Source organism: Aotus nancymaae, unplaced genomic scaffold (assembly GCF_030222135.1).
Source record: "Aotus nancymaae isolate 86718 unplaced genomic scaffold, 86718_ANA_hifiasm-v0.15.2.pri h1tg000040l, whole genome shotgun sequence".
NCBI lineage: Eukaryota > Metazoa > Chordata > Mammalia > Primates > Aotidae > Aotus > Aotus nancymaae.
In genome coordinates, this window is record NW_026988454.1 from 69,917,325 (window position 1) to 69,930,200 (window position 12,876).

At 37.1% G+C, this 12,876-nt stretch overlaps 2 protein-coding genes across 7 annotated transcripts in view; one reads left to right on the forward strand and one right to left on the reverse strand.

Moving 5' to 3' along the window:
• Positions 1-7,980, forward strand: part of MMS22L (MMS22 like, DNA repair protein) — a 148,609-nt gene extending 140,629 nt beyond the window's left edge. Inside the window, exon 25 of the mRNA XM_064360823.1 lies at positions 7,865-7,980. Coding sequence (XP_064216893.1) covers positions 7,865-7,889 — 25 coding nt within the window. The 3' untranslated portion in view covers positions 7,890-7,980. The remainder of the gene's footprint in view (positions 1-7,864) is intronic.
• The window catches only part of KLHL32 (kelch like family member 32), a 203,039-nt gene that overhangs the window by 6,756 nt on the left and 183,407 nt on the right, over positions 1-12,876 (reverse strand). For all 6 annotated transcript variants that reach the window (XM_012444267.3, XM_012444269.3, XM_012444271.3 and 3 more), the window contains 3 exons: positions 6,190-6,248; positions 2,964-3,156; positions 878-972 (listed from right to left, as the gene is read on the reverse strand). In XM_012444267.3, coding sequence (XP_012299690.1) covers positions 878-972; positions 2,964-3,156; positions 6,190-6,248 — 347 coding nt within the window. The remainder of the gene's footprint in view (positions 1-877; positions 973-2,963; positions 3,157-6,189; positions 6,249-12,876) is intronic.

Genomic DNA, 12,876 nt, shown 5'->3' on the forward strand with positions numbered 1-12,876 from the left:
TGAAAACTTAGACAACATGGAAGTTTCTTGAAAATATGTATATACCTTATGAGATGTGACTGAAAAGGTAGTAAAAAGGTTGAGCAGTTCTGCAACTCTTAAAGATATTGATGCAGTTGTTAAAAATCTTCCCATAAATATGAGATTAGATAATAAAAGTAGTTATAAGGATATAATTTTCTGGAGGTCAGGAAGAAAGGTCAGGGCTAATACATGTCAATATTTTATCAGAGAACATGTAAAAGAGAAAACTATGGTAGTAACTGTAAAATAATAATATGAGTAATACTATGAATGTGTCTATCAGCAAGGGCTATTCTCTTCTGAAAGGCCTAGCTGGCAACTTGCCCAGCCTGGGCTACTCATATGCTGATGCACCAGGGCTATTCTTTGGGAAAGAGGCTGTCCCTATCAGACCAGTCATAAACCACTACTGCTCACAGCCTCTGCCATGAAGGAAGAACACCTTTGTAGGTGGCATTTGTAGGAATGAATGAACTGTAACGTAAAAAATAAGGTAATGGTGTGGAAAGGAGGTATTTGTAAAGCTTTAGGGATGTGAAGGAACTATTGCCAAATATTTTTAGAATGTTTTGGTTTGGGAGAAAGGAAAAGCTATACCAGTTCCCCAGTTTCCAGCACATATTACATATATTTTCAAAGCTCATCCCATTTTTATTTTTAATAGGGCTCAATCATTTATTTAGGCATCATTTTTAGGATACAGGATGAAGTTTAGTGGCTGAACTAGTTGCACAAAAAAGGGACGTTAAGCCTCTTTCTAAATGTAAATATCTCTTTCTTCAGTAGCAGCATTGCAAAATGTAACCTCACTGAACCACCTGAACGAACTTCAAAAGGAACTTCAACCACTCACCTGGATACAAGCCAGAGGCTCATTTGTCCAAATTGAATATCCACCAACTAAATATATTCTTCCATTATGGACAGCAACTCCAGATTCATTTTGGCCTAAAGTTAAAGAGAATTGAATAAAAAGAAAAAAATAAATCCATTTCTTACATATTTTAATTAACCCTTTTGCCACTGAGGGATACAATTTTCCCCTGTGGCACATTTGTATATTCCATGGGATTTTTGCAGCAACGAATCACTGCCTCCCAGTACTCAAAAAAATTAAGCACTATTTCTCAGAGAATGAATCTGTGTTAGGTCAGAACCAGGCCAAAACAATTATTAGCCAGCCAAGTTAGTAAATACAGCAATAGTAAGCCATGTAGAACTGAATTCTGTACTATGTCACATGCCATTAATTTACAGTGGTGAAAACAGGGTATATTATAGAAATGAAAAGCACCTCTTACAGTACCCACAAATGCTTTTAGCCAAGTACTTATGTTTGTAAAGTTGCAACCCAAGAAGCCAATAAAGCAGAGCCATGCCCCTGGCATGGCCCAAATGAAGACAAATGGCAGAAAAGATTGATCAACTTGCTATCCTACCTTTCTTTACATATCCAACATTTTAAAGATTATGTTAAAGTTCCTGAGCTGGGACCAGCCTGGATAATCCCTAATACTGACACGCCAAAATGATGAAAGGTTTCCCCTCTCATTTCAAAAGGAAGACAGAATAACTCACTACCACATATTCTTCCCTGGAGGCCATCAGAGAGTGAAAGAGTCTCTTTTATTGATGGGCTGACACAGGATTGACTAGGGTAATAAATAAGCTGGATCTTAGAGCAGGCAGAATCACAGATCCAGAGTCGAGGGCCTTAGACTTTCTAAGTCCTTGTCAAGTGGGCCTCAAAAATCATTTTGCAAAAACAGGAGCTCAATACAAGCATTTAAACCTCTTATTAGATCCCGAGTGTTGCCTCCCCCAGCAGCACCTGCAAGGGATTGAGTGCCCACTCAGCATATCAAAATGTCTTTTAACCCAACCTACCATTTTCAGTTTGTGATTTTTCCTATTATTTGAGTAGATCTGGAAGGGATCTGATCACTTGTGGATGTTAACAATGCAAGCTGACAAGTGGGGAAAAGTTATTCATTCCATAAAGAAACGTAAGGGGTAAGTTGTTCACCACATTCCTTTCATTCTTTTTTTTTTTTTTTTTTTTTTTTTGAGACGGAGTTTCGCTCTTGTTACCCAGGCTGGAGTGCAATGGCGCAATCTCGGCTCACCGCAACCTCTGCCTCCTGGGTTCAGGCAATTCTCCTATCTCAGCCTCCTGAGTAGCTGGGATTACAGGCACGCGCCACCATGCCCAGCTAATTTTTTGTATTTTTAGTAGAGACGGGGTTTCACCATGTTGACCAGGATGGTCTCGATCTCTTGACCTCGTGATCCACCCGCCTCGGCCTCCCAAAGTGCTGGGATTACAGGTGTGAGCCACCGCGCCCGGCTCCTTTCATTCTTTTTTGGGATGAGGACAGTCCATACCTAATGTTGCCCTGTGGTAAATAGTTGGATGGGTATTTGTGGCCAGAAATGCAGCTAACTCCTGTGCACAGAACTACTTTAGGGTTTCATTTCTAGGAGAATACTCCCAGAAACAATATTTGACAGTGGTAAATAAAATAATGAAGACCATGCTCCTAAACTCCTGAACTCATAAGAAATAAGACTAAAAGCAGTGAGGAGTAAACAATAAATTCCTTCTGTAAAGATTTATTAACTCTTTCAGTGTCTGGTTCCTCCTACTTGTATCAGAGTTCCGTGGTAATCCTGATTGATGATAATGGACTTGACATGCCTCTCAGCCACATGAGGATGTACTTTAAGGTGTAATGTGGGCCCTGAGAAACTAGATGCTCAGCTACCTAAATGAGTTCAGTTTTATTAGAACATAAATGATGCACACCTTTCTGGTTAATAAATGCAGGTTCTTCTACAACTATGCACTTAATATTTAGTGATGCCCTAAAGATGTCTACAAAACAAGTTTGGTGACCTTGAATCTGCTTTTCCTGATGTACTTAATCAAAGGTACTTGCCAGTCAACAGGTTGAAATTGCAACGCGTCCACTGGTCAGTGTCTATGTTGTAAGAATCTATATGGCGCACAAGGATCCGATCATTATTGTAGTCTAGGTCATTGCCTCCAAGAACATAAAGCTTCCTTTGTACAGCAGCCATGGAATGGTAGACCCTTCTCTGCAGCATGGGGCTACGGCTTATCCACTTATTCTGAAAAAAGAAATGTAAGTGCATTCTGTTACTAGGAGACCTCCATGTCAGAAAACAGCAATGAGTGCCTCATACGTAGTGGGAACCTTAATGTTTATCTATCAGTAGATCAACATTCTGTTTGAATGTTGTTTATATACACTGAAAGGTATGGGCTTCTTACATGAGAACAAGTACGAAAGAGCCACATATTCCAATTGTTTCTTTGCGATTTACACATGGCATCTCCTCTAGTTTGTGCTGCATTTTATAGTGCATTTTGAATTTTATAAGGGGAACATTTAAATTTTCATGATGTTTAACCCAGTTCAGAGAATTTACTCATGCAAATTAATTAAGAGTGAAAGCACATGGCTAGGTATACTGTATACAGTGGTGCAATGATTGTTTGATTCTGCAAAGCACTTAGAAAAATGCACATGAAAAATGTTCAATACATATTTACTTTTTCAAAATTATGTGATGATAATCATTGGGTACCTGAGGCCCCTAGATAAGCTAATGGCTTTCCTGTTCTTTCCAAAATTAACCTCCTAAGATCAGTGAAAGAGCTAAGATTTGGTTCAGCAACAAACTACCTGCACTTCCTTTGATCAGCCTCCTTTAATATCTTAACAGTCACATCTTTTGCCAAATTGGGAAAGGTTATTTCTAGGCACACATTTATTTGTTTTGGTGGAAGATTAAGGTTTTTTTGTTTTAAGACGGAGTCTCACTCTGTCTCCCAGGTGGAGTGCAGTGGCATAATCTCGACTCACTGCAACCTCCGCCTCCTAGGTTCAAGCTGATTCTCCTGCCTCAACCTCCCGAGTAGGTGGAATTATAGATGTGTGCCACCACACCCAGCTGATTTTTGATTTTTAGTAGAGATGGGGTTTCACCATGTTGGCCAGGCTGGTCACAAACTCCTGACCTCAGGTGATCCACCCACCTCGGCCTTCCAAAATGCTGGGATTACAGGCGTGAGCCACTGCAACCAGCCAGAAGACTAAGTTTTATGTAACTTTAGGGAATGGTGAAACCTTCAATATTTGGTTTTAGTTCACCTTCAGTAATGAGAAGGGTATGCCCAACCTTTCTTAAAATAAGGCTCTCTGTAAAATTAAATGAAGACCAAATATGACTTTAATTTTAAATCTCAGCTAAGTAATGGACAGGTAAACAAACCTAACAGTGTTCTTTCTACATAAACACTAAGCATGCAGGAAGAACTCAGATGCCTTTTTGCCAAAAAAAATTTGGATTTCAGCCAGAAAAAGTCATATGATGTTTTGAATACATAGAATTTCACCATTTTACAAAACTGTAAGGGAAGAAGCAAAAGACAACAATAAACATTTTATATAAATATTTGTCCATTCACTAACAGGCATATAGACTAGCTCATTTCTAATTTCTCTTTTAAAGATACACTCAAGAAAATAAGTGGTTTGTATAGCTTGAAAAGCTTGCATTCATCTGTTCCCCATTCAAACATGTAATAAGAATTTTCTTCCAATCAAATGTCTTCTTCAATAGTCAAGCCTGCCTTTCAGCTATTTGTTAATATGTATAATACATTACGCGTGAATGTATTTAACTCAAAACTCTGATAATGCTTTTCTTAGGTGTTTTCTATGAGACAACCCGTTACAGTATTAGGAATCAATGTTTGCATTAGCAGTCCAGTCCCCTGCCACAAGACTATGGATGCCATCTGGTTTGCAAAGCCTGCCTGCATCCCCTGATTATATCTTTAGCTTCCCTCACTGCAGTGCCTGCCAGGTGAGCCGCCAACCGCTGCAAAGGCGAAGAAACAGAGAGGCCTGGTGGGGTCATTCCTAATAAGCTAGCGTGTGAATACTAATCAGTGGTGGGGAAGCAGAGGTCACCCCAGCCTGCCTGTTGGCAGGTAGCAATGTGCTCTGTGGCAGATGGCAGGCATTATCGACTCTCCATAAAGGCCTAGAAGAGAAATAAGCACCAGGGCTGAATGATAGAGTTATTGAGATTCTGAGCAAGATGCAAGCAGATGTGATGTTTGCCAGTACCCACCGTAAACAATATGCCAGCAGAATTTTTTAAAAGAGTATGTGTGTACAAACATGAAACAGAACTCATTTGAGAAATGTTAACACCTTTTTTCTCTTTAACCACGTATGCACCAAACTCAAGCAACCACAATTAATGATCCCTCTTGAGACAGCTGACCCATGGACATTTGGTCTCTGAAATCTACAGCTTCTAATGACATCAGGAAACACACTTGCAGAGGGAAAAATGCCTTCATTAAATACAAAATTAAGTAATTGCTAAAATAAAAAGATACCAAATACACTCCGTCCACTCTGGACATAGATTTGGTGGCCAGTCCCAACCCACACTGCCAAAGCCAACCTGTTGTTATCCCATTACCTTCAGCTGATGAATATTAAGCCTACAAATCATTTTGGAATACTGTCATAATAAAACATGTTTACATTACCCAAATCATAGAAATGGCAAAATTCAGCAGATAATCGCCAAGATTCATACATATTTTCGTAGATGGAAAAGAGAATAAAAATATTTATTTTTGGGGGAAAATAGGCATTGGGTGTAAGTGAGAAGTAGACAAAAGAAGGTACAGGCACCATCAATATGCACATTCAGGCCCTAGCTGTTAGATGAAAACTCTACAGACACTTCCCATCTCTCAAACTCTTCATATACTTCTACTTTAGATTTGTCCTACATAGTGTTTTAGGTCATTTGGGCTATATTAAGTTAATACTTGATTTTTAAGAATAAACCATAACCATGATCCCCTCCTAGAATGGCAGCCCCTTCCAGAAGGACATAGCAATAGGACAATTAAAATCACAAAACTAGAGGAGTTGAAATTTTTTGAATAACAAAACAAAAAAGCAGTTTATTCAGGAGCTTCCTTTTCTCTATATAAATGTGGGATGCATATCTGTGTGTGTAGATTTGGCATTCCAATTACTAATTACTCTGGAATCTTTTAAAATTCATTTTAATTAAGGTAATGAGCTTTCTTATTATGATTCTTACCTGGTTAGGTTCATATACCATTAGCCTGTTCTGATATTGTGCCGTATTAGTTACTCCACCTGTAATGGATTAACATGTGTTAGAGGTTTTCGTGAATAAGAAATAAGATATTCCAACATAAGAATGAGATACAATTAAAGGAAAATTAGCTACTGCTGAGGATCTATTTGTATACCCTCATGGTGGGCCCATGACATAATTAAGAAGCCTATTGTTGAAGCAGTTTCATTTTAAAGAAACATTTCAGAAGCAATCCAGTTGAGAGTAAGCAACAAGTATGCTGACATTACCAAGAGGACCCCAATTCTGGCAAGCTGTTTTGCATGGCCAGATGAGGGGCAAAGTATTAGGGAGTGAGAGTGAACATAGTACACGTAGATAAATCTCTATACTATTTATGCCAGGGACAGTTATATGGAAAATTCTTGTCCTTCACTAAATTGTTAATTTTAAAGCTCTAACCTCTGTACACTAACACGGTAATATCTTGATATTTTTTGACATTACTTATCAAAAAAGATCTAAAGCCAGCACTGTCCAACAGAATATAACAAGAGCCATATATGCAAGTCACATATGCAATGATAAATTTCCCAATAGCCATATAAAACATAAAAAACAGTGACATTAAATGTAATAAATTGCGTGTACCCTAATATAGCCACAATTATCATTTCAACATGAAATCAACATAAAAATTATTAAGATACTTTATATTCTTTTTTTCATACTAAGTCTTCAAAAGCCAGTGTATACTGGACACAACACATCTCAATACAGATCAGCCGTTTTTCAAGGGTTCGATAAGCCACATGTGGCTAATGGCTACCACATTGGGCAGCACAAATCTAGGGCTCTTCATTGCAGCTTCTATTGTGGTCGACTTTTGAAGCCCTCTTGACAACTGCTTAGATCTAAGAGACTTCAGACCTACCTAATAAGAACCACTAACAAATCATCACACTTCCAGCTAAGTTTCTCTTATTTGTCCTCATACTTCTTTTCATTCTTGTAGTGTATACTGAGCCCTGTAAAACCCAGAAATTATTAGTTTTGCTTTCGGTTTTACCATTAAGTGGAAAAACTCTAAAAAACAATACGTAAAACAGCATAGTAAGAAAATATCACCAGTAGACATTAAATGTTAGATAAAATATCAAGGATATGGGACCAAAGAAATCTATCTTTAGAAATACTGCCTTATATGTAGTTCTAGACACTGGTATAAAATGAATAACATTCTTATTTTAATAAGTATTACAAGCAGATATTTTTTCAATAAAAATATAAAATTAAGCCAGACTAAAAAAAGTTTCTTACTGAAATTTTTTTAATTTAAAAAATATACATATACTGTTAAAATACTAACCAAGATGGCCTTAGCATTCCCCTAGCTTGACTAAACTTAAAAGGCTGCTTCCTGACTCTGGGGCCCTTGACCTCCCCTTTCTTAGATTACTTACTTTAGAAAACTTGTAATCATAACTTCCTTCTCTGCCTCTTTGAGATGTAAATCATTTTTAAAAGCTGCTTGCCAGTTTTATAACCCAAGAATATCTTTGTTAAGGTCCAGAGAGCCATCCCTTTGAAATATAATCATTGAAGAAGATAGTGTCCTATATCCCAGCTTCTATGGGAAGCTTCTATGGGACCCTAACTTTTTTTTTTTTTTTAGATGGAGTCTGGCTCCTGTTGCCTAAGTTGGAGTGCAATGGCAAGACCTCAGCTCACCACAACCTCCACCTCCCGAGGACCCTAACTTTGATAGGCACCAGTTAGCACCAAACACAGATGGCCTAATCACAGAGACAAAAATTGCCAACTCAGAAATAACTGCATGGGTACAACATATCCATTAATCAAGCTCCCCTGAAATGTTCTTCAGTACTTTTTTACAAAATCACCCCAATGCTTAAAAACTATCCTCTTAAAAACTTTAATAGAATTGATTTCAAACTGTTTTCTGATCTCTCTCTCCTATTGCAATAGTCTTGAATAAAGTCTTCTTTCTCTGTTTAACTTTATCTGGTGCGTTTTTTGCTTTGACAGTTCAAATACTTTGAATAGGTCACCACCATCAACTACATGGCTAGGAGACAAGTCAATGAGGATCTAGAGGATTAGTGTCTAATCCTTAACTGCGCTGGAATAATCAATCAAAACTAATGGATACATAAATAGGAAGGAACCTATCCAGGCCAATCATTACTCTTTCACTCAACCCCAGTAAGGAGATTATATCTTTCATATAATTGACTTTGGCTACTATTAACTAGAGGACTATTTTTAAAATTCTTTCAGAAGCTTGAAGATTTAAGATTTTAAAGATCAACAAAAGCTTTGTCTGCAGAGAAATCCACAAAGAACAGAGAGACATGAGCTTCCTGACCTCAAAGAAAGTCTTCTCTGGATTTCTCATCAAATGTCTCATTTTAAAAATGTAATTAGAGGAAAGGAAAACACGCTTAAGAAAGCTGAGGCTAAAATGCCTAGATAGTCAAGATGTGTGTCAAAATAAATATAGGGTTGTGTTCACTTTTACTCCCAACCTTCCCTTTCTTGGGTGATTAAAAACAGAGTGTTCAATAATTCTTTCTCAGCATAACCACACAAGAATAATTTAATCTCTTGAGACTTCACAAGTCTTCATGGTTAAAATAATTGCTAGTGCTTTTGATATGGGCCATAACCACCAGATTAATGTCCAGCTTGCCTACAATCACTTCTCTAATTGAAAAGGAACAGAGGGCAAAGCTCCACCCATCATTTAAAAACTTCAAAAGTTTCTCTGCTTGTTTTAGAAATATGAGACAGAATTAATATCTACTGCAGTAAACTGTCTGCTTTATGACACTATTTGAAAATATTTACACTACTGTATGTACCAGACTCTGCCCATTATAGATTAAACGTACAACTAATGGATTAAAATATAGCTATTACATCCCCTCTCCCAAGCAGGGCATACAATTTATCTCCATGCTTTTCAGAATTATTATTTACTATCTTCCACAAATGCATCTAGAATACATTTTTGTCTTAATCTGCACTCAGTAATTAGATTCTTTACCCTTACATACAAATGTTCATTCACATGACAATGTTTAGAAATGAGATACTAGGTTACTAGTTGGGAGTAAAAATTAAAGTCCCAGTTATTTGGTGTTAATAGATTGCCTTTAGAATGTTAAACCACAGGAGGTGCCTCACACACCTAGTGCTGCAACTTTTGCCAAGTCAGGATTGCAAAGAAAAACCTTGGAAATTGGTTTTATTGCTTTCCCCTTTGAAATAATTTACAAATGAGCATGTAAATAAAAACCATTTTTCTCTCAATTCTAAAATAAATTTTAAAAAAGCATCCAAGTTTGCAGCCCACATTTCTTTAGCAGCGTTACTCATTTCCAGGGCTTTATCATTACATTCCCTTCACATAACACTCTTCACTTTTAGATTAATCTGCTGAAATGAGATGCTAAGGATTTGCATACAGATTTGACTATACAAAAATAGATATGGAATTAATAACAGTCTCTATATGTTTTAATTTCTCCTAGACTGGAGTACCCTTGCCTGCAGCAGTATTCCTGGCTTTGAAAGTCATCAAGCTGATTTGTCTGCTCTGGGTTACGATGCCACATGCTGCTATACTGTCCCCTGCAATCAAAGCACTTGCAAAGATAGATTCCATGCCTTCCTCTATCGAGTATATTTTATAGATTGGCAGTTTTGATCTCCCTCCCCCACCCCAGGGGGGATAATCTGCATCTTAACAGCTTTCTATAGATACATCTGTCATTAAATATGCCATCTCATATCAGCATCCATTTTTAAAACCAAGTTTTCTCTAACTTTGAAGTGCAACAGTGAAAGTTAAGACTTTTCAGCCAAAATTGAAAATGAGCAACTCTGTCTTATACTTTTGAACTGTGACTTAAAGATATACTGCAGGTTCCCCCAAAGTCAAATAAGTCTTTAAAAATTGCCAGAAGGAATGAAAAGTTACCACCGTGCTACCAGCAGTGAGAAATGCTTTCTATCATCAAGACAGGAGCAAAGCATTTTTCTTAAGCTTCCCTGTACAACTCGCCACAAAATATTGTGACAAATGGATGAGTGCATACTGGAGAGATGACAAGCGACTGCCAAACAAGCAACCTTTGTCTCTGCTACTGAGATCACTGACTCTCAAACTCATACTCTACTCTAAAGCAACAACTGGTCAACGCTGACAGTGCTCATGAAATAGAGTGTGTAGAAAAACTGCTCTCATTGTACTTAGTCAGACTGGGTCAAGTCTGATAGCTCTGCTAATTTTTTTTTAATGACAGAAAATATCTCTGTTGATAAATAGAGGGTCCTACACTAAACTCCACGAGTAGATGCCTGTGGTTCCTAATGCAGTGCTAATGCACAACCAGGACAGAGTGGGGTGCAAAGAACTGATCTCTACACACAGGGTGGAGCCTGCTCCAGGTTGGAATTCTGCCAGCACATTCAGGATTGAGGAAAATCATCTAAAGTTCTCTGCAACTGTCTTGGAGACCTGCAGTGGCCAGGTTCACACTAGTCTAAGGGAAGAGTTTCAGGACAGGCTATGGCATTAACATGGGTCCTAAATGACTGTATCCTTGGGGAAGCCATTTAACACAGCCACGCTCAGCTTCCTCATGTGCAAAACAGAGATGATGATATCTTCCCTACAGGTTTCAGATGAACTAGAGTGCGTAGCATAGAGACAATCCACAGAGGGAAGTTTATTACAGTCCTGTGGCTGTTTATAAAAATGTCTTACCATTTCCATGAAAGATACAAATGACTATATGTGAAATACTGAATTAAGACATGAATTGTGTAGTGTGAATAGATTTCTTATAATTATTTTTTCTGATAACCAGAATTACCAGCTTTTTTTTCAGTGTCCAAGGCCTTTTTCCTTTTAATAGTTTAAGCCCCCTCTTCTATAACTTTCTCCAACTCTTGAAAGACTAAAACTTCATACTTACAATTTAATTACCTAAAGAATAACCTAGCATTAAGTGTAAGTTAACATTAGTTACTGTTTATAGAACTACACTCATTATTAGTCCTTGATAAAAGTAATACCATAGGAATATTTATAATAAATGCAAAATCAAACTTAATATCTATTTTTATGTGAAATTAAGGAATATTTATAATAAATGCAAAACCAAACATTATTATCTATTTTTATATATTAGACTGTCCATATTTCTGGATGTTTATAATACTATATAAACAAAAGTAGTCAAGAATCTTTCTACTAAATTTGCATCTTGAATAGAAGCATACATAATCCATGCATTAAATTAAAACTAGTATCCATATTATTTCTGTCATACTTGAGGAACCCACACAAATGGATGGGTAATTAATATACTCAAAACCTCCAAAGTCTCTAAATTACAAAATACCTATAAAGACAGGGTTGCTGCATATGAAATACAAATTATGTCATTTAGAGCAAATAGGTACAAACTTGTGACCCAGAAATATGTAAAGTATGCATTACGTATTGTTTTAAATAAGTGAAATGATAAAATGGGGGTGAAATCAACCATAATGCAGATATCAATTAGATTCACCTGCCCTTTATAAACTCAATGATATTCACTCTAACTCCCATTTTTCATTCTGTAGAAAGTTGAAATCCTGCCTCCAAACATTTTTACACATTCCCAGCAGGGTCAAACTCTCAAGGTCACCTCTGTCTGCCTTTCATGTCCCAGCTTTGCTGTGCTCTTGTTGGATCTTTTATCTCTCTCCCATCATCAACCAAGTTCTTCAGCCATTCCTTATTTCTATGACCTAGCTTTAACCATTTTCTCTCCGCTTGGGAATGAAGCAAATGATATAGTCCACATATTCTTTGGTAGAGCAATACAGCTCACCGTTTAGTTTACTGTCTTTTATTAGACCCATCTAGGTAGACACAAATGAATCCTCTGAACAAAGCCGGTTCTCTCTGTGAGGAGAGTTCTGTAGCCAGCGATTTGAACATAAAACAAAACAAAACCTTACACTACCAATTTTAAAGGCTATTAGACTCCTGTAGTATGTAATCATTTTAGAAAACAATTTTCTAATCTACACCAATGTATTTGAGTAGTTCCATTTTATCACTGTTTCTCTTTACATTTTAACTTCATGTTTTAGAAACTGAATGGTAAAATCACGGAAAGACATGATGTGCCTCTTCTGTCCCCTGAGAAGGATGGACAGTTAAGCAATTAAGGACAATCAATGATTTTTGATTCTAAACAAATCTCCAGAAAGCACTCTGCTTCTGTGTATCATTTACTTTCAGTCTTATGTCATTTGGAAGTTCTTTTTACAATTTAAGAATCTATTTTGTTTGTTCACTGTCATGATAAACAACTGGTACCTGTGCGGTTTGGTGGGAAAAGCATGGCTTAAAAAAACAGAGAAACAAGACTTCAAATTCTAGCTCTGTCAACTATAAGCTGTGTGATCTGAGGGGTCATTTAACCTCTTTGAGCCTCATTTCCTGGGCAGTGATGTGAGGGTAAACAGAGTGCAACTTCTTCAGGATACAGGTAAGACAGTTTAGGACAAAAGCTTCCTTAATTATTTGGACAATGTAGGTGATCTGATTGCTTTCTTTAAATCATTTAGGTCTCTAACAAGCATTGTAGAATAGTACAT